The sequence below is a fragment of the Strix aluco genome, chromosome 20 (assembly GCF_031877795.1).
Source record: "Strix aluco isolate bStrAlu1 chromosome 20, bStrAlu1.hap1, whole genome shotgun sequence".
In the NCBI taxonomy this organism is placed as follows: domain Eukaryota; kingdom Metazoa; phylum Chordata; class Aves; order Strigiformes; family Strigidae; genus Strix; species Strix aluco.
The window spans coordinates 14,444,795-14,465,964 of NC_133950.1; the positions used below are offsets into that span (position 1 = coordinate 14,444,795).

General features: G+C 38.1%; 1 protein-coding gene and 1 non-coding gene across 10 annotated transcripts in view; both read right to left on the reverse strand.

The window, feature by feature from the left end:
* RC3H2 (ring finger and CCCH-type domains 2) overlaps positions 1–21,170 on the reverse strand; it is a 36,393-nt gene that overhangs the window by 12,426 nt on the left and 2,797 nt on the right. For 3 of the 9 annotated variants that reach the window (XM_074846480.1, XM_074846483.1, XM_074846489.1), the window contains exons 2-19: positions 15,291–15,587; positions 13,748–13,865; positions 13,064–13,297; positions 11,938–12,113; positions 10,442–10,642; positions 9,907–10,039; positions 9,568–9,686; positions 9,083–9,195; positions 8,146–8,454; positions 7,175–7,389; positions 5,813–6,240; positions 5,169–5,339; positions 3,887–4,042; positions 2,296–2,509; positions 2,054–2,138; positions 1,447–1,528; positions 901–1,035; positions 326–433 (exon numbers count right to left, since the gene is read on the reverse strand). The exons of 1 other annotated variant lie outside the window; for it this stretch is intronic. In XM_074846480.1, coding sequence (XP_074702581.1) covers positions 326–433; positions 901–1,035; positions 1,447–1,528; positions 2,054–2,138; positions 2,296–2,509; positions 3,887–4,042; positions 5,169–5,339; positions 5,813–6,240; positions 7,175–7,389; positions 8,146–8,454; positions 9,083–9,195; positions 9,568–9,686; positions 9,907–10,039; positions 10,442–10,642; positions 11,938–12,113; positions 13,064–13,297; positions 13,748–13,865; positions 15,291–15,521 — 3,228 coding nt within the window. In that variant the 5' untranslated portion in view covers positions 15,522–15,587. Of the gene's footprint in view, positions 1–325; positions 434–900; positions 1,036–1,446; positions 1,529–2,053; positions 2,139–2,295; positions 2,510–3,886; positions 4,043–5,126; positions 5,340–5,812; positions 6,241–7,174; positions 7,390–8,145; positions 8,455–9,082; positions 9,196–9,567; positions 9,687–9,906; positions 10,040–10,441; positions 10,643–11,937; positions 12,114–13,063; positions 13,298–13,747; positions 13,866–15,290; positions 15,588–21,170 lie in introns of all 9 variants that reach the window. 5 more of the 9 variants (XM_074846479.1, XM_074846482.1, XM_074846484.1 and 2 more) reach the window with 2 other exon arrangements.
* LOC141932742 (small nucleolar RNA SNORD90) lies at positions 10,130–10,241 on the reverse strand. The gene has a single exon (XR_012625905.1). It is a non-coding gene; the product is annotated as a small nucleolar RNA SNORD90 (small nucleolar RNA).

Genomic DNA, 21,170 nt, shown 5'->3' on the forward strand with positions numbered 1-21,170 from the left:
CAACCCTGGAGGGGAAAGGGAAGGGAACAGACTCCCCATCATTACTAATGCTGTCAAAAGATAAAGAGCAAAAAGCTGAAAGCTATGACAAAGAACACAGTGAGCTGTTTTTAACTCTGGTAATATTAACCGCCAGGTATCTGAAGGAGAAGTATGAGACCCCTAGTGTTAAAATCAGGCAAATGTTTGATATCACTACAAAGACAGAAACAAAAGGCTTTGCTATCAACATAATTACTAACTCACAAAGAAATTTTACAAGTTTTTTTAATAACTAATGAAAGGACCCAGTGATGTCTTTAGCCACATGGATTTTTATACTTACTTCTATTTGTTCACCTTGCCCATCAGGTTCATCTGTATCAAGGGCTGACAGCTCCAATTCAATGTCTCGATCTGGCTTTGTGTCTGCACAGTCTTCAGTATAATCAGTCTAAAAAAAAGAATATGTTTTGTAAATATCAAGTTGGCTTTTCACCTGCTTCACACAACACTCAAGATGCATTTCTAGGACACCACATTTCTACAATACAAAAGAGCTAGTTAGATACAAACAGAACTTCGGGCATAGACCACATAGGATAAAAAGCTAAATCTAATCACATTAAAATACTGAAACAGAGAGATAAAATGAATACTGCAGTAGAAGTTTCTGTAGAGCCCATTGGCAGAATGTTTAGATTTGTAACATGTACAAGTAGAATGAAAAGTAATGGCTGCATGAAAATGTATTGTCACATTCTTTCCATTTTGTAACAGTAACTTAACTTGCACAGAATGTGTTATCAATATTCGGGAATATTAAAACTAAGAGTTTGAACTCTTAGTTAAAATGCATGCACTTATGCATATACAGAAACACTCAAAGATTTGTTTCATCCCAATTACCCCTTCCTTTACCTCACCATTCCTCAAATCAATTTCCTTGCTTAAAAGATTTAAGGTAAGACGACTGCCTTCATCTAGAGAATTCCACTTCTGTTGCATGGCTAGTGCATTCGCCTCTCTCTGCAGTAATAATGAGTTACTTTTGGCCTATGGAAAGAAACACAGCAGTTACCAACAACTACACTTAAACCATGTATTGTCAAATGGCAAAATAAACCAGCTTACAAAAAGAACAGTTCTCTTGCTGGGTGAATAGCTATGTGTTCCCTTAACGCAGAGCATTCATTTTGTTCTGCATTTGCTGACATGTACCAGGCCCACCACTTATTCCCAAAAATGGCCTTACTGATGTCAATGGAACAGCTCAAATTAGCAGTCCTGATGCATCATTACTAAGCCAAGTGTTGCAGGACTAGCATCTAGTTAACCCTTATTGATCATTTTGTCAATTGTACTATTTTCTGCAGTCTACACTAAGAAAATTTATTTAAAATTACTTTACTAAATCACTTTTTATTAAAAATTAAAAAAACCACATGGTATAATATCTGATCTTACCTGCTGTAATTCAATACTCAATAGATCTCCAGTGCTGGAATGCTTTCTGTGACCAGACAAATCTGTAACTATGAATCTGTCCCTTTAAGAGAAAGAAGGCAAAACTAGGAATTAAAAACAAGTTCTCTAAATCAACTATAAACTTCATTAATCTATCAGTGTTAGATTTTTGGACAGAAACTATGTGACTAAAGTAATGTGCTCTTCGTCTTCATTGGGGCTCACAATACCTCAAGGCATTATATGAGGCAAATATCCTTATTTTACATATGGGTAAGATGTGCCAAGAAAACTTGAGAGAAGCTACTCAGGACTCCAGATTTTGACATGACAGCTTGGCAGTACCTGACTCCAATACTTTGATTAGGTCTCTCATGGGATACATTGCTAGTAATTGGGTATTATTAGCTGCATTAAGTATTAAAGACTACACAAGTTTTAACCTAGTTTTTCCAAGGCTTTATGCTGGAAAAAAAAAAAATCTTCTACTTTAAAATTAAGAAAGTCTATTAATAGTTCCAGATTTTTTTCACCCCACATTCAGGATTTTGAAGAACAGCAAGCTATAGAAAACGTATTTAATGGAACATAGAAAAAACATCCATACCGTTCTGCATAACGTGCTGATGAAGTAGAATCTGAGCCATAGGCACTCCATCTTGAGTCAACAGCATTGACATAAGGGACATAATCTGTAACAAATGAAGATACCATGCGTTATCTTCTCTGTTCTTAAAGTGGGATATACAGGTATTTTAGCTCTTTACATCTTCATGGCTGTAGTAAGCATGAACAGGGCGAGATGCTCATGATGTATGCTATATTGTCATACGAAGCCTGTACTTGTACCTGATACACTGATGGGCTTAGTAGCACTTCCTTGGGAAGCAGTGGCCTGAATAGGATCTGTCGTGTGATAACCCGTGCGGGATGACCTGGAGATTGCACCCCACTTGGAGATGATCGGTCCATCGCTAAATGGGATTATAGGATCTTCTTCCTTTGCCCTTCTCTGAGTTTCAAATAAATGCACTCTCCTTTTAACATCCCCGCTGTCCAAATCCTACATATTTAGGAGATAGAAGATACACGGGCTCATTTGAGTTTATTCAGATTCTTCAGTTGGCCAATAACTGATTATTGGTGCTGAAATCAGTGCTGCAAATCTGTCCAACTAGAGAGCCAAGATGGGCTTCAATGATGTAATTATTGCCCTTTAATGACAAACTGACCACGAGAAAGCTACAGTCAGTGCTAGAAGAAATAATTTTGCCTTTCCAAACTTGTGTTTCCAGGCAGAAAAAGTTCCGGTATGCTTTTAAAGTCCTTCAGTACCCTTTCCTATACTTGAAGGAGGCAGTATCACAGAAGGCTTGGGATGAGATTTGGTTACACTTGCTTCACAGAACATAAAGCTAACCTGCTGCTTTATATAGCAGAGAGTCTCCAAAAAGCACAAGCTCTTACTCTTCCAGAGGTAAGCTGTATTCTGTGATTCATACTATGTATTTTTTGTTCCCTAAAGTCTTTCAGCTAGCTTTTTTCCTCTCTCATGGAAATTGGATTATAAAAAATAAATTGTATTTTATTTTCACACATTTGTTGCCATTAAACTGTTTATTAGAGGAGAATGTGCCTTCCAACCAAGTAAGAGGTATAGTCTAGGAAAATAGTTCGTACAGATTCTCTGTGGGTACAAAACAGCCAAGATTAAGTTCATGCTGATTATCCTGGGTCCCCAGGATTTCAACTTTTCTCTGTGAGTGTATATTGCTCTTGGGATTAACTTCAGAGTAAAGATTTTCTGAAACAATGGCAATGTAACAAATCTTGGAATCCTGAAAAGGCCAGTGATTCATTCATAGAGCATGGACTATTACACTTAAATCAAACAGGAAATGTGTTTCTGCAATGGAAACACCTGCTCTGAACTGGCCACAGTGGCCCTGTATTAACCAGTCAGGCCTGCCACTGCAGCATATTCTATTCTAGACACCTCAGAAATTGTAAGGATGTATGTGTACACATATACATTTATATCAAGAACTCTGACAAACAGAAATATGTAATCAAAAATTTTTATCCCGCTCTAATAATCAGAGAACACATTTGAAATTAATGAATTCTTACCAATTTACAGACCATCTACTCAAAACATTTTAGCTACAAGTTTGATTTACAGAGATCTGTTATTAAAATAGCTGTTTCAGACATCTGAGAATTTTATGCATGGCACTACATTCTGTCACTGAAGTAAACGCATTGTTTATTTACAAAACTGGGAAAAGATATTCCAAACAAGTTCAAATGGGCAGAACTACTTGAAAATACTAAGAATAGAAGCTATCAACATTAAAAAAAGGCTTGTTTAACCAAACAGAAGACACTTCAGCATATAAATATCATTACACTAATGAGATAAGATGCAGAAAACCCCTACCATTAACACGGCGTTTGAATTGGCAATCACATCCTTGGGCTCTGAGTCGATAGCATTTATACAGGAGCCAATAGTGCCACAAGACCACGGTGAATAGTGAGAGAGATGGTCTTCCTCAAATTTAGTTCCACTCAAATCACTGACACTCTCCGAGAACTATGGAAAAGGGAATAAATAAGCAGTGAATAATAAAAACAGGGAATTCAGTCTTAAAATAAAAAAAAGACATTTAGTGCTATTGAATTAAATTATCACAAAAGTCAACCAAGGAGTTCTAGCTGTATTCAAGACTTGACTTAGGGACAACATAACCAGTTCTGTCAAATTTTAAACTGACGCAGCTGACAGCTGTCAAAGAAGGGCAAGCTTTGCCACCACAAACAATTGCCTGGTCTGCCAAGGTGACAGACCGAAATCAGTGTCACTATGTTAGTGGCAGGTTTCTTCAGGCAAGTACCTACAGTAATTAAACTGAGAGGAAGCCATGCATTTTCCTTTCATGTATAAGCCAGCGACAGATAGAAGTATGACTTGGAATCCTTCAACCCAGATGAAAAGGACTAAATCCTGATGTATCTTGAATGCACCCTTAAGGGATTTCAGGTACACCTACGATACAAGACCTTTTCTGAGTAGTCCGAGTCTAACACCTCAAATATCATCAACAGAACTGTCAAACCACAGCACAGAGTGCTTGGCACAGTCGCTCTCAAAATAGTTTCTTGGATGCATTTAATTTACACATATAGAAAATAAATATAAGATTTTTTTTTCTTCAAAAGCACACTATTCCTGTTTGTTGCATTTCCATTCTTGTTTACAGAACTTATCACATAAGTACACAATATTCTACCAATGCCTTTTGCCACTTTTAAGAGATACATATTCTCTGGGACTTGACAAGCATTTGCAGCTTGGTTCAGTCTACTCATCACGTCGTAATGCCATTTGGAGTATAAAAGGGAAGGTCCTTCTCAATGGAAAACAACTGTTGTTCCCTACATAAAAACCTGGAGGTTCACAAAGCTAGTTCAATAAAATTACATTTCTTTTAGTGATGGTAAATTGAATCACTTCACTTCTTGACCTTTTTTCCACAATCATGTTTAGCATCACCTTAATATCAAATTGAATGCATTCATTATTAGATATTGCTTTACTTTTGCTAGAAGATTAATTTAATTTTATGAACAGATGGCAGGTAGAAAATCTTTACTAGATATATTAAATGGCATCTTACAGAAACAGGAAGGGAAAATAAGGAAGTTCTTTGGCTTCCCACCTCTGTGCTGAAATCTACACTGAAGAGAGGAGAAGGTGGTGTTGGAGATGGTGTTGCCATAGGAAGGGTTGACGATACCAGAGGAGTTTTCTGTGTGTGGTACTGCGCCCATTGCTCCGGCTTCCGTCTTAATTGCTCATCATAACCAGTCTTCAAATGACCACAAGGCTCCTAGCAATAATAAATATAGGACTGTGTATCCTATCATACTCTAATCCGAAGGCAAATACTGGCAGGGGACACACTCGGACCCCCAAAGTCCTTGGGTCTGTAACCTTCCATTGGTATCGCTAGAAGAATTTCACAAGGATTTGGAGAACCACCTGGCCCATGTATGGCAACTCAAATCTCAAATATGTAAATTCAAGCAACATGCATGGCAATTAAAGGAGGCAGCAGGGCTCTGGTCCTTATGCAGATTGGTCTATTGGAGTGATTGGTCTCTATTAGAGACCATTAAATAGAGTGGTCTATTTTCAAGCCCATTTTATTAAGGTTAAAAACAAAACAAGAATTTTGTCCAGGTCACACGTCTTGATCACTGTAACCCCAAATAAACAGCAGAGGTCTATGCTAATTATTTACCAACTTTTCAGTAATGACCTTCAGAACCAAGACATCTTCCCTTTCTGGTTCTCACTTACCCTTGGTAAAGGCACAGTCCTCTGTTCGTTTGGAGGTTGACAAGCCACAGAGTAATACCCATCCAAAGAGTTGTATCTCTCACGTAATGATGTCTGATAGACAGATGAGTGCATCACATCCATGGGAGGTAAAGAATTGCTCCTAATAATATCATCTCGTGGGTACATCTGTGGGCGCCAGATGCGCCTGCTGTCATAAACTGGAGCATACATTCCAGAAGGGACAGGAGGAACTGGTCCATACGGCTGCGGAGGAGGAGGTTGGTAAGGAGAATTCAGTCGATCTCGAGGGGGAAATGTACTGTAATGATCGGCATATGGCACGGAAGCAGGTGGGAGGGAGGATTCTGGAACGTTATTGGACCTCACAAAGCGAGGAACACAGGGAGCCACACCAGCTGGTACTGTTGGAGGTGGTGGATAATATCCTTAAAAATTGGAAAAAGGCATATTTAATGTAACCACAAATGACCCAGAATTTTACACCTTCTAAAACTGTATAGTGTTGATAGGTACCTTTAGAGTCACACTTTACAAACCTGTTACTGACCCTATCATTTTTCTGTGGAACATAATTTTATGTATGACACCATATTTGCAGATGTAACGCTGACCCTTTACCACCTTGACCCAATTTGAAAACAGAGTTTCTCTGCCATTGCTCCTATGTACTATGGTATCACTATGTAACTGAAAAGACAGCATCTTAACCACTTCTTTATACAGGAAGTTAAAATAGTTATCTCTAAAATAAAAAGCTATATTGCTAAAAAAAAAAAAAACAACCAAAAGAGTGATTACAAAGGTCCCTAAATAACCACTTCACACTCGGCTTATTCTTTTTTCTTTAGGCTTGTGAATGACCTGATGCTGTAACATGTAATTGGTTGCTTGAATATAAACATGCACACTGCAACCTAAAAAGTTGACTGAAACCTTTCAAAAACATTTGAGCAAGCACAAAGATGTGTAAGTCTCACTGTAAAAGCATGCTATGCCTCTGGGTCTGAATCCTGTCTATGGATACCCTCACAGATAGGGCATGAGGTGAGCAAGCCTAAATAAATGCCGTTAAATGCTAACAAAGGAAAAAGTAGATGAGAGACTTTGAGGTTCAGGTTCTCCTGGATGCTGAGGTACAAGCTGCATAACACACAGCACACAGAGACAAGAACCACCAACACTGGGAGAAAACTACAGGTCCCTTCCATACAGATCACATCAGTATTCCATCACGTGAAGATTCAGCTGATATTTAAAAAAAAAAATCCACAACACTGAGATAAAAGTTATTTTTCAGCATTCAAGCTTATCTAGAGAAAAGTTCAGAGCTATTTTTAATTCAATGCTCATCTCACTCACCTGTCTGCGGGTATTGTGGAACTTCATACGACAGCTGAGTCCTGGGATCTTGGAAATATTGAACATTATCAGAATGTGGAGGGTAGACAGGTACTCTGGGAACAAACGGGCTGGATTTTGGAGGCACAGAATTAACTTCTGTTCCAATATTAGGAGGACCAGCTGAGGTAGCTGCTGCCTGACTTACAGGAGTCTTGGGTGGAGAACCAATTTTACTGAAAAGGATTACCAAGAAATCATTAAACAGATCTTTACTTATTTCAGTTAGTCATCTCTTCGTGCACACTCCCTTGTAATATGGAAATTTGGGCCATGTCATTTCCTCCGAAATTTTGCTTTTCGTACCCCAGACTCATACTACTATTGCATCTTAGACTTTCTCTTAAGAGAACTCAAAAGCAAATATAAATGTTTTGGTATGTACCTAGAAGCTTACATACCACTTGTAAGTGTATTCTGGTAAAGAGAAAGGCTTTGAAAAGTTGTTTGAAAGCTCAGCGCTTTCTGGAGAAGTATCTAAAAAGTTTTAAGGGAAACCCCCAAAACTAAAATGTTTCCAGGATTATTGAGGGAATAAGCACTACATGCACCCTTCTTGGTTTCAGGAAACATCAAACTTTGAGTGCAATTTTTTTGTTTTATTTCTATGTAATAACCCAATAGTAAGATACCAGGCAGAGAACAACAATAAAAGATAAAGGGAGAGGTTTACCATTTTATCTATATTGCATGGGAGTATTCAACAGCTAAAACAACCGACGCCGGTTCTGACAACTTGAATCCACAGGCTTTGTATAACGGTATCTGCACTGCAGTACAAGATCTTACACAACTCTGCAGCCAGTGAGCACCAGCAACAACTGCAAGCCAGGACCAGAATTCAGCATCTATTGTTTGCCACCCACAACCTCCACAATAATCTAAAAGCAAAATGTTGTGCTTAGCTCTCTTTATGGAAAAAAGTTACCTACTTTTCAGGTAGTGATTCTGTAGGGGATCCAGAAACATTCTGGCCATTGGCTCCCGTCTTCCCTCCCTTCTTGGTGTTCTCCAAAGCTCTCAAGGAGGTGTCTGCACAGCGAGGAATCAACTGGGGAACACCACTTTCTAGGTTAGCTATTCCATTAGTACTTGGCACCATCTTCCCTGTTGCTTCAGGGCTTCCTATGACAGAAATTACGTTTCCTGTTGTGGTTGAGACGGTGCTATTTACGCCAACTTTGTTTAGAAGGGGGAATGTTCTCACTGTTGCACTGATTTTTTTGTTCCTCAAGCGGTATCTATAAACACATGTACAAACACACACAAAACATAGATAATTATAAAAATGCTTATTGTGGAGTTAAATGTATTTGTAAAACTAGCAAAAGGAAGAGATTGAGAGGAACATGATATCCAAAAGTTACAAGACTTCAAAAACTGGTGCTTATTTTCAACACTCTGAAAACAGAACATCAATGTCTTCCTTGTAACCAAAGATCATCTCTCCTCTTAGAAGATCCATTTCTGCAGTTCCCTGAAAAAGGATTTGGGTGACAACAGCTTCAAGAACGCAGATGCTGCATACTGTTCAATTAACTCACTTTACTGCTTAATCAATTAAAATGTAATTAACAGTCTCTCTCCTGTAGGTGATATAACCAATCCCTGGCAGACACTGAGGCTAGACTCAGTTTCAGGAAAGGAAATTTTACTTCATACAGGGTAAAATAAAAAATAAAACTGGAACTACGTTGCAGACATTGCTTTACTGTTCCTTCAACTTCATGTAAAGTGTTGTCACGAGATTCACAAATCCTTCCAAATGAATACATGTATAGAAGAAACTGTTTCCAAAATTCTATGGAGATTACTTGGATTTAAATTAAAAAGAAAAAAAAAACCAAGAAAAAGGTCTCCCACACTCACTTTTCAAGCTCTTCCTGAGAATGAGCAAATGTACAGTTTGTTCCTCTTGGACATCCCCCTTGCTGTCGAAGGTCTCGGCACATACTTGTTTTGTATTTGCTATTTGGTTGTGGCTTTAGAGAAAAACAGAACAAAACACAAGACATTCCTCTTACAATCTAACGTTTACATTAATAGGCTTAAAACACACAAAACCCGGACATGGTATGTTTTTACATTTTGCACCTTTAATCAGAAAACTAAGGAAATTTCTTGTTGATGGGCTAAGTACTATGCCATTGTATAGATCTCACTACAGGAAGCTCTGCTGCATTCCATATTCAGAAATGTTAAGTTCTCAAAATCCAAATGCAGTAAATAACAGTATCAATGATTCCACAGAAAACACCATAAATATTTCAAATCAATATTAATCTTTCAAAGTTTACTGCATCTTTCAGTAAATGTACGTTAAGACACATAACGCAACAATTGAATATAGTTACCTGTGGAGTTTCATGGCCTTTTCTACTGTAATTCTGAATGAAATCCACCAGCCCATGTACCACAGTCTTTACAGCAACCATTGCATTTTCCAGCTGCTCCCATGTTGGAGATGCTGCATCTAAAATTATTAAAAACAGGCTTGTCATTCTGTCAATAATTCCAGTAGTATCACAAGAGGCAACTCTCTTAGAACTCAGTGAGCCCTGAAGAAGAGTCTATGATATACTATGTTAATTAATGGGAATTTTGAAACCAGGAATGGAGGTTATCATCTTAGTAATTGGCTTTGCTAGATATGAGAAATATCAAGAAGAGTTTAAAAATCTTCATCTGCATACCTGGATTTGGATCTATGTTTGCCAGGAGCTCTAAATGAGGCCTCAGCCTGTTTAAGTTTGCAGGATCCCCCGTGCGCTGCAAGACAATTGTCAATTCTTGTACACTCTTTGCAAAAGATTCTGGAGATTGGAGCTGAAAACAAAGTGAGTGTTAGTGTGCTGCATCTTACAACTGTGAACTACCAATCTTAAAAAGATTCTCATTACGCTGGTTCCTAAATGCAACATGTAGTGTCTTCAGATGGCATATAGAGAGAATCAGTGGAGAGAAATGTTATTTCTCAGCTCAGAATCTGCCCTATGAAGCTTCATCATGAGACACAAAAAAGGGAATTAAGTCTTCATCTACTGAAAACCAAAATGTCTTCATATGAGTAATACATTACCATGGGGAAAAAACGTTCATTCTAGTTTTAATTAATATTTGATATGAGTAAAGACAAAAAGTTAACTCAAGCAGTTCTTGGATTTTTATTATAACATTTAACAGTCAAATCAATCCTACAAAGATACTAAAATCATTCCTTTGACGAACCTTGTCAATAATAGATTGCATGTGTGATTTATGTGCCAAGTCACCATAGAGAAGGGAGGACCATTGTTCTGGTGATATTCGAAGTCCTGCTTCCATGGCAATGTGAACAATTTGGGCATCATGTTCTCTCCGCAAAGCCTCATAACTCCGGAACTCTTCTTTAAGTTGCATCAGAGAAGAATCTTCATCCCTTTTAGTGACCTAATAAATAGTAATAGTTAATTACTCCCCCTTTAAGAAAAAAAAAAAATAAATCTTCAAGTCCATCAGAAAAAGACAGTTACACAGCACAAATCACAAAAGCATTGCTTTTGCATATTTAGCATATAATTAGTTTTCTTCCATGTATTCATCCACTTAGCTAGCAGTACACAGGCAGAAATGCCAGTTCTTCAAGTTTCAGGTTCACAGGTACAAAACTATACCAACTCGCTACTTCCAACTAGGAAAGGGATCAGATTTGCTTAAGTCACAGTTAGGTATTTAGCAGTTCTACTAGTACTTTTTGCTACCCAATATTAAAGGATGACTTAAAGAAACAGGAGAGTCTCTAGAAGTGACTTAATAAAAAGGAAGAAAAATTTTAGATAGTGACACTTAAAGAAGAGAATATTTAACTGAGAACCAATATGAATGTTAAGTAAAACTGTTAGGTTACAGAAGACATTTTTCATAAAGGAGAGCAACAGGTCTCATTATTTTAGTTTTTAGTTTATTGATATGATAATCATGTTTTTAAGTGTGATTCAAAAAGAAAAAAAGACCCATGGAATTAACTTTTCATTCTTCTCCAGATATAAAGAGTTGGGAATATTCAGTTTAAACAAACACCCTTATATATCAAAAATAAAGCAGCTCTTCAGTGCAAGGTGGCCAGATACAGAAAAAAGAAAAAGGAGAGAGAGTGACCAAGGTGTGGGAACACAGTGTTGGAGTTGAGGCTGACCGCACTCTCTGTGGATGGTGTCCCTCTCCCATGCCTGCTGTTGGGCCTAGGGAAGTTCCCAGGACTACACTATTCCAGAAGTTTTCTTTAGAATGGTGGGACTGGATTTTAAGCTTTGAGAGCATCCTGACCAGTCCGGCATGTCTGGCCATGGCCAATTCTTATGAAACTAAATAAAGTCAGAAGTGATTATATCAAAACTTCTCACTTCTTCCGGAAGCAGGCTAGGAGTATCTAGAATCAAGGTTTCATGACTCTTTCAGGGGAGAGAATTTCCAGATGATGAGCAGCAGTTAATAACGAGGTCAGTAATTTCGGAATCTATTCTGGTTAATTCCACATGTGACTGTTTGTTCCTTCTGCAGGGAATTTTAAATATCAAACAACTACTTCATGACAGTTCTAGATAAACTCTTGTAGTCTAAACTATTTAAATGTGTAGAAACTGAATTTATGTAACGTTTTACAGGTGTAAGATACTAATCCTAGGTCAGGTTCTCTGGAGCTGCACTAGTTCATAGTAGTAGTTGTTCAAATATTGGTATTTTACCTTAAAGCATGATGCTCTATACAGTAGCTGCACAACATGACCAATGCTTGTTTTAGAGGCCTGAGGAAATCTTGGTTCTAGCCTTTGCACAACAAAAAGTACCAGAACTTTTCTTGAGAGTGCAGAGCCATCTTCCAGTGCCAGTAATACAAGTTTCAGTGCCTCCTCTTGCATAGCTTTAACACACAAAAATAAAAGATAGGAAGTGAAATATACTGCCAGAAAACAGGCAGGCTATCACATATTAACATGATAAGTAGGAGCATCTGAATCATCTTGAACATAATTCCTTATTACTTTTTATTTCACTAATCATAAGAAAACAGTTTTGTAAACATTTTAAGAAATTTGCTAGTTTAAATGAAGTATTTAGCACTCTAAACACAGTAAACTTAAAGAGCTAAGACTGATATTCAGTAATAAACACATCGGTAATGCAGTTTTTATACTTTTCTCCACTGTGCAGTCTTGTAGCCTTTGGCATTTTGGACATCTCATTGTCACTACACCATGAAACTGTATAAAATAAATATGGGAACAGTACAGGAATGCTATCATCAGTTATTGGAAGCAAGAGGACTACTTCCAGTTTAAACAGAATTTCCTTCTCATTTCTGTGCTTGCTTCAGCAGCATTCTCAACTAAGACCGTGCTGTTTCTACCAAATACATAAACATGATCATTATAAATTTTAAAATTGAAGTATGCTGCAACTAAAGTTATGATGACTGTATTTACAGCTAAAGTATGAACAAGACAGCATTTGCAGTTTCCCACCCAATCCTAATCACGGGCATCAGTACAACCAGCCTGCGTTACAGTTCCACTGCATTACAAACTGTGCAGAAAGCATGCTTATTTACTCTTCTTTGCCAGAATTTCTGGCAAATACTTCCTCACAATTTTGAAGAACAGTTAATAAGAGGGGGAGACACCAAAAACTTTAAACCAGCAGATTTTATTAACTTGTTTATTTTTTTTTTCCTTCTCCTTTCTTCCTGGCAAAAAGTTGAAAACCAGAAGTAATTACATCTTCAAATGAACAGAAGAAATTTCCAAAGAATTTTTTGTTAAGAAAAGGTACAGTTAAATATACACTCTGTTGCAGACTCTACAGGTACCTTACCCGGTCCTAGAAACTGGCATCCTCGTGCCCTGACAGCAGCCCAAAGATTGGCCGAAAGCTGCTGAGGATTTTGGTGCTGCAAGATCAGTTCTGTAACGGTTCTCTCTCCCAGCGATCGAGCCGCCCTCATAGCTCTAACCCGGCCCTCTTCCTCCACCAGCTGACAATTCACCAGTGTCACAAGCTTCCTTTGCATTGGACGGCTCAGTGCACTCTGATTCAAGCTTGCAACACCTTCAAAGAAAGAGAGAAAAGGCAAACTATTGCTTCTAATCAAATTCATCTGAATAAGACAAACAAAAGTGTCTAATAATATGTGTCTTTCTCTGGGACTTGGATACTAGTCACAGGTATCTTCCCTTCTCTTAGGCAACTCTGTGTAATTCATTATCAAAAAGAATTTTAATTAAAGTCTTAAACTGACATCAAACCCATCCTTTGAGGGAAGTTCAGCTTTAGTACAAAGTTAGCCCCAAGGCAATGTGATTAAATAAGAGTATTTTGTAAACTTAAAATAAAAATAACAATAAAGTGTCACAGGTATGAATAAGCCTTCAAAGACGTAAGGGAAATTTTATTACAAAAATGAGAGGATTATCCCACTGACATCTAAAATCAGTGCTGAAAACACAATGCTGTTAAAAGTAAGCTACACGAACATTCCACTGTTCAGTAGAGACTCACCTTTTCCTCCACTTAATGGCTTTAAGTAGAGTGCCAAATCCTCAACACATTTCTTTGCTACTTCATAATGTTTGTTCTCTCCTACGTTACTCAACTTTACTGTCTGATGATCAGGTACCTAAGAAAATGCAAGGGGGGGGTGAGGGGGGAGAAGAATTATTTATACCCGGCTGACCTATCTGATACGCCTATGATGGTACCAACATCACTACTATTAATTACATAACACTGCAGATGTACACTGCTTTTTAGAGAAGTGAAAGACAGGACCCACCCAAGGTATGTAGAAGATAATAAGGAGTAACAAAAAAGGACTTGAGGATCACAGTGATGGAAGATTATTTTTGTTAGTACTCAACACATTAAGAACAGAAGTAGGATAGAAAACAATAACCAAGATCTAATAAGAAGGTACTTAGAAGATGAATGAAGAACACAAGATTTGAGAGGATGATCAGTGTAGGAGATCAGCATGATTTACTACAGAGATACAAGGGAAGTTAGGAGACAAAACTAAGTTGCAAGAAAATAACATGGAAAAAAATCAAAAGCAAAGTTAAAAAATAATTTAAGCATAATTTGGACATGCTGAAATCTTCAGAGAGAAGAACTAGCAAACCTGGTGGAAAAAAAGTAGAGTCACAAGGTCATATAACGAAAATAGAGGGAGGATTAGTCACAATAGATTAAACTATTTGAAAGACATTGCAACAAGTTAGGAGACCAGGAAAATGAATGTTGTAAGATCAAGACAGTGATCTGACACAAACTTAGAAATAAAAAAAAAAAAATGAAAGGAACAGTGAACTTGAGAAACAAAACCACTTTGACATAGATAGCATTATTACCAATAGCTGTGTCAAGGCATGTGATAAGACATTAAAAAGCAAAGTAAAAAGCATCTTCTTACTGCATAACCCAGGTGTTAGAGTAACATGAAAAAGCATATGAATCAGCATAAGGTGAACAGACTTGTTTAGTCTCCATAAAGCGCACTACTGATTATATAATCGCTGTTTTGCCACTGCTACGAGACAGCACAGGAACATTCCTGGCCCGATTAGCCAGTGTCTGAAAACGCAACTGAAAAGCCATCATCATGCGTATTTTAAAAAAAATTATACACACACACTTCTGAAACTCAGCTGAACAGCTAGCTACTTTCGAACATGTGACATGTAGAAACGAGACTCCCTGCAAGAGTACGATGAACCAGTGCAATCTGCAGGTTCACTTTTCTAATGACAATTGTGACAGATAATTTTCTATTTCCTAATGGGTATTTTTCTCCAGTCACAGTTGACAGTTTTTAAACTAGAATTCAGCTTACAACTAGAACATGTTTTCGTTTTACGAGAAGAGGATGGTCCTGAAAATGGTGTGGTTGCTTTTAGAGTATGTATGGACTTCTAAATATTACACAGTTAAATTCTTACCATTTTTTAAGACTAAAACGAGGGAAAAAGATCAGCACGCGTATTGTAACTGGCATGTAAACGGTAATAACATGAAGTGGCAAAACAAAGAGCTGCTGAAATCATACCTGGGCTCCAACTAACTGGAGGAGTGCAAAGTTTACAGGAAGCACATCGATGTCTGTATTGATGGCAGTCTGGTCGAAAGGACATGCCTTGCGATGAAGCTTGTTCAGGCAGGTCTTACAGACAGTGTGAGAGCAACCTAAGCTGATGGGTTTGTGCACATTCTCATCAAACTCGTTGTAGCAGATTGGGCAGGACAGAAATTCTGTCCACTGAGCTGCCTGCACAGGCATTGTGGAAGCTGGACACTTGTTTAGCAGGCTAGCAGACCATTATTTCACTGTACTATGTTTTGGCAGCTGTAAGTGAATAACAGAGTATTTAAAACATGCTTTCTAGTAATTTAGAATGATTTTTAATTAAAAAACCCCACCACTTCAATACTTCACAGAATAAAACCAAATCCGTATGTTGTACTCGAAACCCCAACTTTGTATTAATTTAATAGTTGTACCAAAAAAGGCTCATGAACTGAATTATCGCAGACTACCATATGTTAAATCGAACCTATTCACAATAAATGGCATTAAAGTTCTTCTCACAGGATTAAATACACCTTTCGTGTAGGAAGAGGAAGACATTTATTGGCACAGAAAACGTAAAGGCATGAATCACAGTAACCATCTCTCACACTATCTCATCTAACCTCAAGTTTTCAAACCCCTCAAAGCTCTCCCTAGTTGTAGAACAGGCCTGGGGTGGGGAGAAGACACAGAATTTATATTTTTTTGATGGGGGGACTTAAGATGTTATTTTCACTTGAAGTAGAACAATGCCTTCCTTCTGCAGATATAGTCAGACTTAATCAGTCACCAAACTAAACACAGCTTTGCCTTTTTTTTTTTTAAAGACATATTTTCTCTTTCCGTAAAAGTCAAATCAATTAAGAAAAGTTAAGAATCATAAGAAAACACTAAAAGAATGAGAGATTACGTTTTAGTTTTATGATTCTCTTGCGTCACTTCCCTCTTGTCTCCCAAGAACCCACTGGAGCACTCAAAGGCAGAGACTGCTGTATTGTTTTCCTTTTCACATCTCTACCTTGCACAATGCAACTCCACTTTCAAGAACTCACAGTGAGAAAATCTCTGATGTGTTGAAAATCCAGGTATTTAGGGCAAAACTCATGATAAGGCAAGCAACAACTTCCGTCGGCTTGCTATTAAGTCTCTTCTCTTGGAACATCTCACTCTGCGCAGCAGTACCACGCAAACTGTTTACATAAATGTAGTCCAAAGACATGGATTTATAGAAATTGTTTTGAAAGACATCCCCTCTTATATAACTCATGTTCTTGGAAAAGGTAACAGGCCTAAGAAGTTCATTGAAACCGTTTACATTCAAGCTTTCGTCATGAAGATTTAAATTCACAGCTTCATCTAAGAGCTGAACAGCCCCACCCTCTCCTGCAATGTGCAATGGTGTTGACTTTCTGTGCAACCTAGAGACCAGTTAGTTCACTTCAGGGCTATGAACAAGCTTCTCCTAGCAGCTTGTTAGAAATGCAAATACACAAATGTTTTAATTACGTGTTTAACATGCTATTTTTTTTTCCTCCGATGACGACGGAAAAAAGGTAATTGTTTTGAGGAAGCTGAGATCTCCCCTCCGCATTTGAATTTGGTAACTCTTTACTGCAATTCCGTTGTTGGCTGTGCTACAGTTTAATTAATGCTAAAGTATCGGACCATTGAAATAATTACTAGAACACCAAATAGACTCTATCTGTGGATGTATTTTATGTTAATTATGACCATCTGTTTAGAAATTCTATTTAGTACTATGAACATTCAGTGCCCTTTAAGTAACAGGATACTTGTACAAGATGTCCTTATCTCAGTGAGCTTCTCAATATTATGCAGTGATTCTTCCCCCAAATGAATTCCCATAGTATGTGTAAAACACCACAAACTGAAAGTTGAACCTGTCCCTTCCAAACCAAGCTGCTGAGGTAACACTTTCAACATAAGCCAGAATATTCACATGCATTGGACAAAATAGATTTTCATCCAACTTCTAGGAAAGCACAATCAAAGCTCTTGCAGGGATGAAAAAAACCGCAGTCCTCTTTAATCTGCTATTACTACATATGTCTTTTAAGTAAGGAAATTCAAAAGCAAAACAAATAATAGCAAAACCAAGCAACGAGCCAACATGCCTAGAAAGATTTTTAATTCCTCTAAGAACCACCCCACCGTTTCCTTTCTTCAGCTTCCTTACCAACACAGCCAGACGAGAGATGCACAGAACCGCAGTGTAAAGCCTTGTGGTAAACGCTTCCCTTAAAGCTTTTTGCCAGCATTACCAGAAACATCAAGATACCAACACCAACACTACTGCTGACCTTGGAACCATATTGGTGTTTTTTCACCTGCATGACTGCAGGACCCAGGTAACAGCACAAACTAGACAACTCTGGGAAGCGTGCTGCCATCATGATTCACACAGGGAAAAGTTTAAGAAAATACTAGTACGCACACAGCTCAATTGCTAGTACATTGCTGGTCACTAACAATCTCCTAACAAACAGTCTCGATTTCTACACTGCTCATTAATTATTGCAAATGCAGGAATCTCTGCTCTGAGACAGTACCCACATTCAGTTTCCACAGATACTTCAGACACTTGCAAGCAACAGCCACCTCTCTATTTACAAGCATTTAAAATATAGTTGCTTGTTTTCCTGACCAGCACAGAAATGAACACAACAGATTCTTAAAAAGTGTGCACCACCGATTTTTAAAGATCTATCTCTGGGTATTTAATCATCATAAAAGACAGATTCTACTAAGCATGTGTTGACCTTCAGATTTCTTGACAGGAAAAAATCTAATTAAATCAGCAAACAGCTGGGGAAAGCTCTCAACTCCTAAAACTTCAAGCAGCCATACGCAGATGAAGTCTCCATACTCTATTAAGCATGCCAGCTCTCCTGCCATTCTTGCACTCCAGTGTGTTAAGAAAACAATCTCACATCTTCTAATTATCATGTCAACTTCTACAAAAAGCATAAGCCAAATGTTTAATAGATTCTTGCTCCTTGTCAGAAACAATGTATTTCAGGGATGTCCTCTAGAAGAACAAATTGCACCAGTGCTCTAAACTGAGCAAACACAAGGAGAAGAGCATAACAAAGAAGGTAAACTAGAGATCGTTTTGGGTTTGTTTTTAACAGGCAGCATACTCAGAACGATTACCCTTGGTCTATCTGTTTGTTCTGGCAGACACACTATCTATCCCTACGCATATAAAGGGCTTCTCTTCCCCAGCAAAGTAGAAGCACCCTGCAAAAAAAAAAAATCCCAAAGAAATGGCTGATACAGAAACTGGCCAAACATACGAGGCAATCGGTTTGAAAAGACATGGTATTTTTTTACTTGAAAGATCTTTACATAGTATAGTTACAGTAAATTTTATGGTATTACTATTAGAAGCAGTACTTCAGATGACAAACTGAAAAATGCACAAGCCTAAATTCAGAAAATACATAATAAATAAAAACCATTACAGATGAGTAATTTTATGTTTCTAATACAGTAACATTTCCTCACTGCAGTAATGGCTGCAATGGAGTGGAGTAACAATGATAAATGACTGATTTGCTCATGATAATTGTAGACCAGAATACTGGATGAAATTGGAAGGTGAGGTGGAAGGGGAAAAAGGTGAAGCCCCCAAACCTTCCTCAAACAGCTGTACCATTTACAAATGATGGAATTTTTAAGATTTAGGTGTTCTTATTTTACATTAACTTTTAGCTACCTAATCCCATGGCATTCTCTACAGCTAATCCAAGTCATTGTACTTACTCAACAACCTTTGAACACAATAAATATAATTTAATCCTGATTTCCTAAAGAAACCAGGCTTAGGTGATCATGCTGTTCTATTGGTTTGTTCCTCTCCCACATGAACGTCAGAACCCCTGGACCATCTCTGAGCAAACCTGATACAGACACATCACGTCTGAAACGCATATACATTCCATGAAAACTGGTATCCATAAAAATTTCGGAATTCACATGCTTCTCAGGAAAGGCTACAGCACCAGGCTCAGCAGTTATCTGTCTGTCTGCTTTTGTGATCTATCAGCATATATGCACCAGCCAACCAGAACTCAGCCAAAAAATATCACATTTTGTTCAGATATAATAAAGGGCTATTTGGAAGGTAGGGACATGACACAAATCTGCAGGAATTCCAACAAACCTTTGAAGACAGAGGGCTTGATCAATGAAGAGCAATGTCAAACATTTGGCACTTGGCCTCCTGTGTTCAGCATCAGCACTCCTTAAGCAAGGCAAGGGGAGCCCGGCAGGACACTGAGCCAACACGCCGAGCTGAACCAGCCTGGACCAGCTAATTAGGAATGCTGATGACAACGCTTTATCTTAAAGTCTACCTTTATCCAGGGCTTAGAGGTCTAACACCAGAAGGAGATGATGACTTCTCCACACCAGAAGTTAATGACCTCAGGAGTTCAACAACTTTACACAAAAACAGAAAAAGGGATTTCTTTAGTTAGTGGTGCTGGTGTGGCCTCACATCTTAATTCAGTGACTACATTTCTCACCTACACTAAGAAACACAAATTCAATTACTTTTAAATACTTTTAACCCATGTTTTCATCTCACAAAGAAGCATCCAATTTTTAGAGACGAGGCAATTTCAGTCCGTCCTCTTGAAGCTATTCCTCACACATGAAAGGACTCTGAATATTCATTGAAGACAACTGCAGCCTCGTCTTCAGCTGCCCAAGCAGACGACTTGGATTTTGCTTAATTTCTGAAGATCATTTATGCATTTTCTACTAACTGGTCATTGGGTCAAATCTAGGTATAGTTCTTTGAGCAAGGAACAAAAAAATTCAGTGCCTCCTCCCCAGCTATACGCCCCAGTTCCTAGGCAGCATGGTGAGCAGTGGTCTCAACCTAAGAAAACTTCCTTCTCTTCGAAGGGAAACAGGTTCAACACAGGGTAGGGAGTGATCCCCTTCAAAGCTGCACATTGCCTGGAGTCAGAGCATTTACCAAAATGCGAGATATGCAACTCCATCCCTTGTCAAAGGAAGGGTTGAAGGCTACTCAGCTCCCCCGTAGCCTAGGCAAAAAAGAGAAGCAGCAGTCTTGCAGCTCCACATTAGGCCTGCTCTGCTCAGGCCTACTTGACCAGGTCCCCCGTGGGACACAGGCAAAAGAAAGTCTAATAAGCAGAGCCTGTATGAGAATGCGACATGGAGTAATTCTGTCAGTGCTGAACAAAGGGAAATCTTCTCTACAGATGATGGAAAACCTTGAAAAACTTGTGAAATTATATGGTATTTTCACAAGGGAGAACAATTACAAACTCCCTGTGGATTTAATCCTAAATCTTAGAATTCAATTGATTTTTAATCACTAAAGAGTCCTTGATATTGACTTGCTCTTAATATTGACTGCAGAGATCACTGTATTTCCTTTAAGTGATCTCCATTATAATTCTCCATTTATGCAGACTACTCATTTGCCTGCACTACAAGGAGGTAGCTTTTTCAAGCTTTCCTTCCTAAGTTACGCAGTTCTGAAAGCATCCTGACTGGGTCAAAAACTTCGTGTTCCACGTAATGAAATTATCAGTATTAAATTCTCTGAAAGGGCTAGAATATTTTATTCATTTTTCTTCAACAGCCATCATCTACAGATCTAAAAAACTAGCTTCATTAAAGGCTTAGAAAAGGGCCATCCCCATAATAGCTTTGCATCATTCAGCTATGACGGCTTGAAATTAAAATAAATCCTCTTTACAGTGCAGACTTGCTTATTTCTACATTCCATAATATCTGTCACATGTAAATCTCTTTATATCACGTGCGAATTCTATAAATAAAGCAGTCTTTAATGAC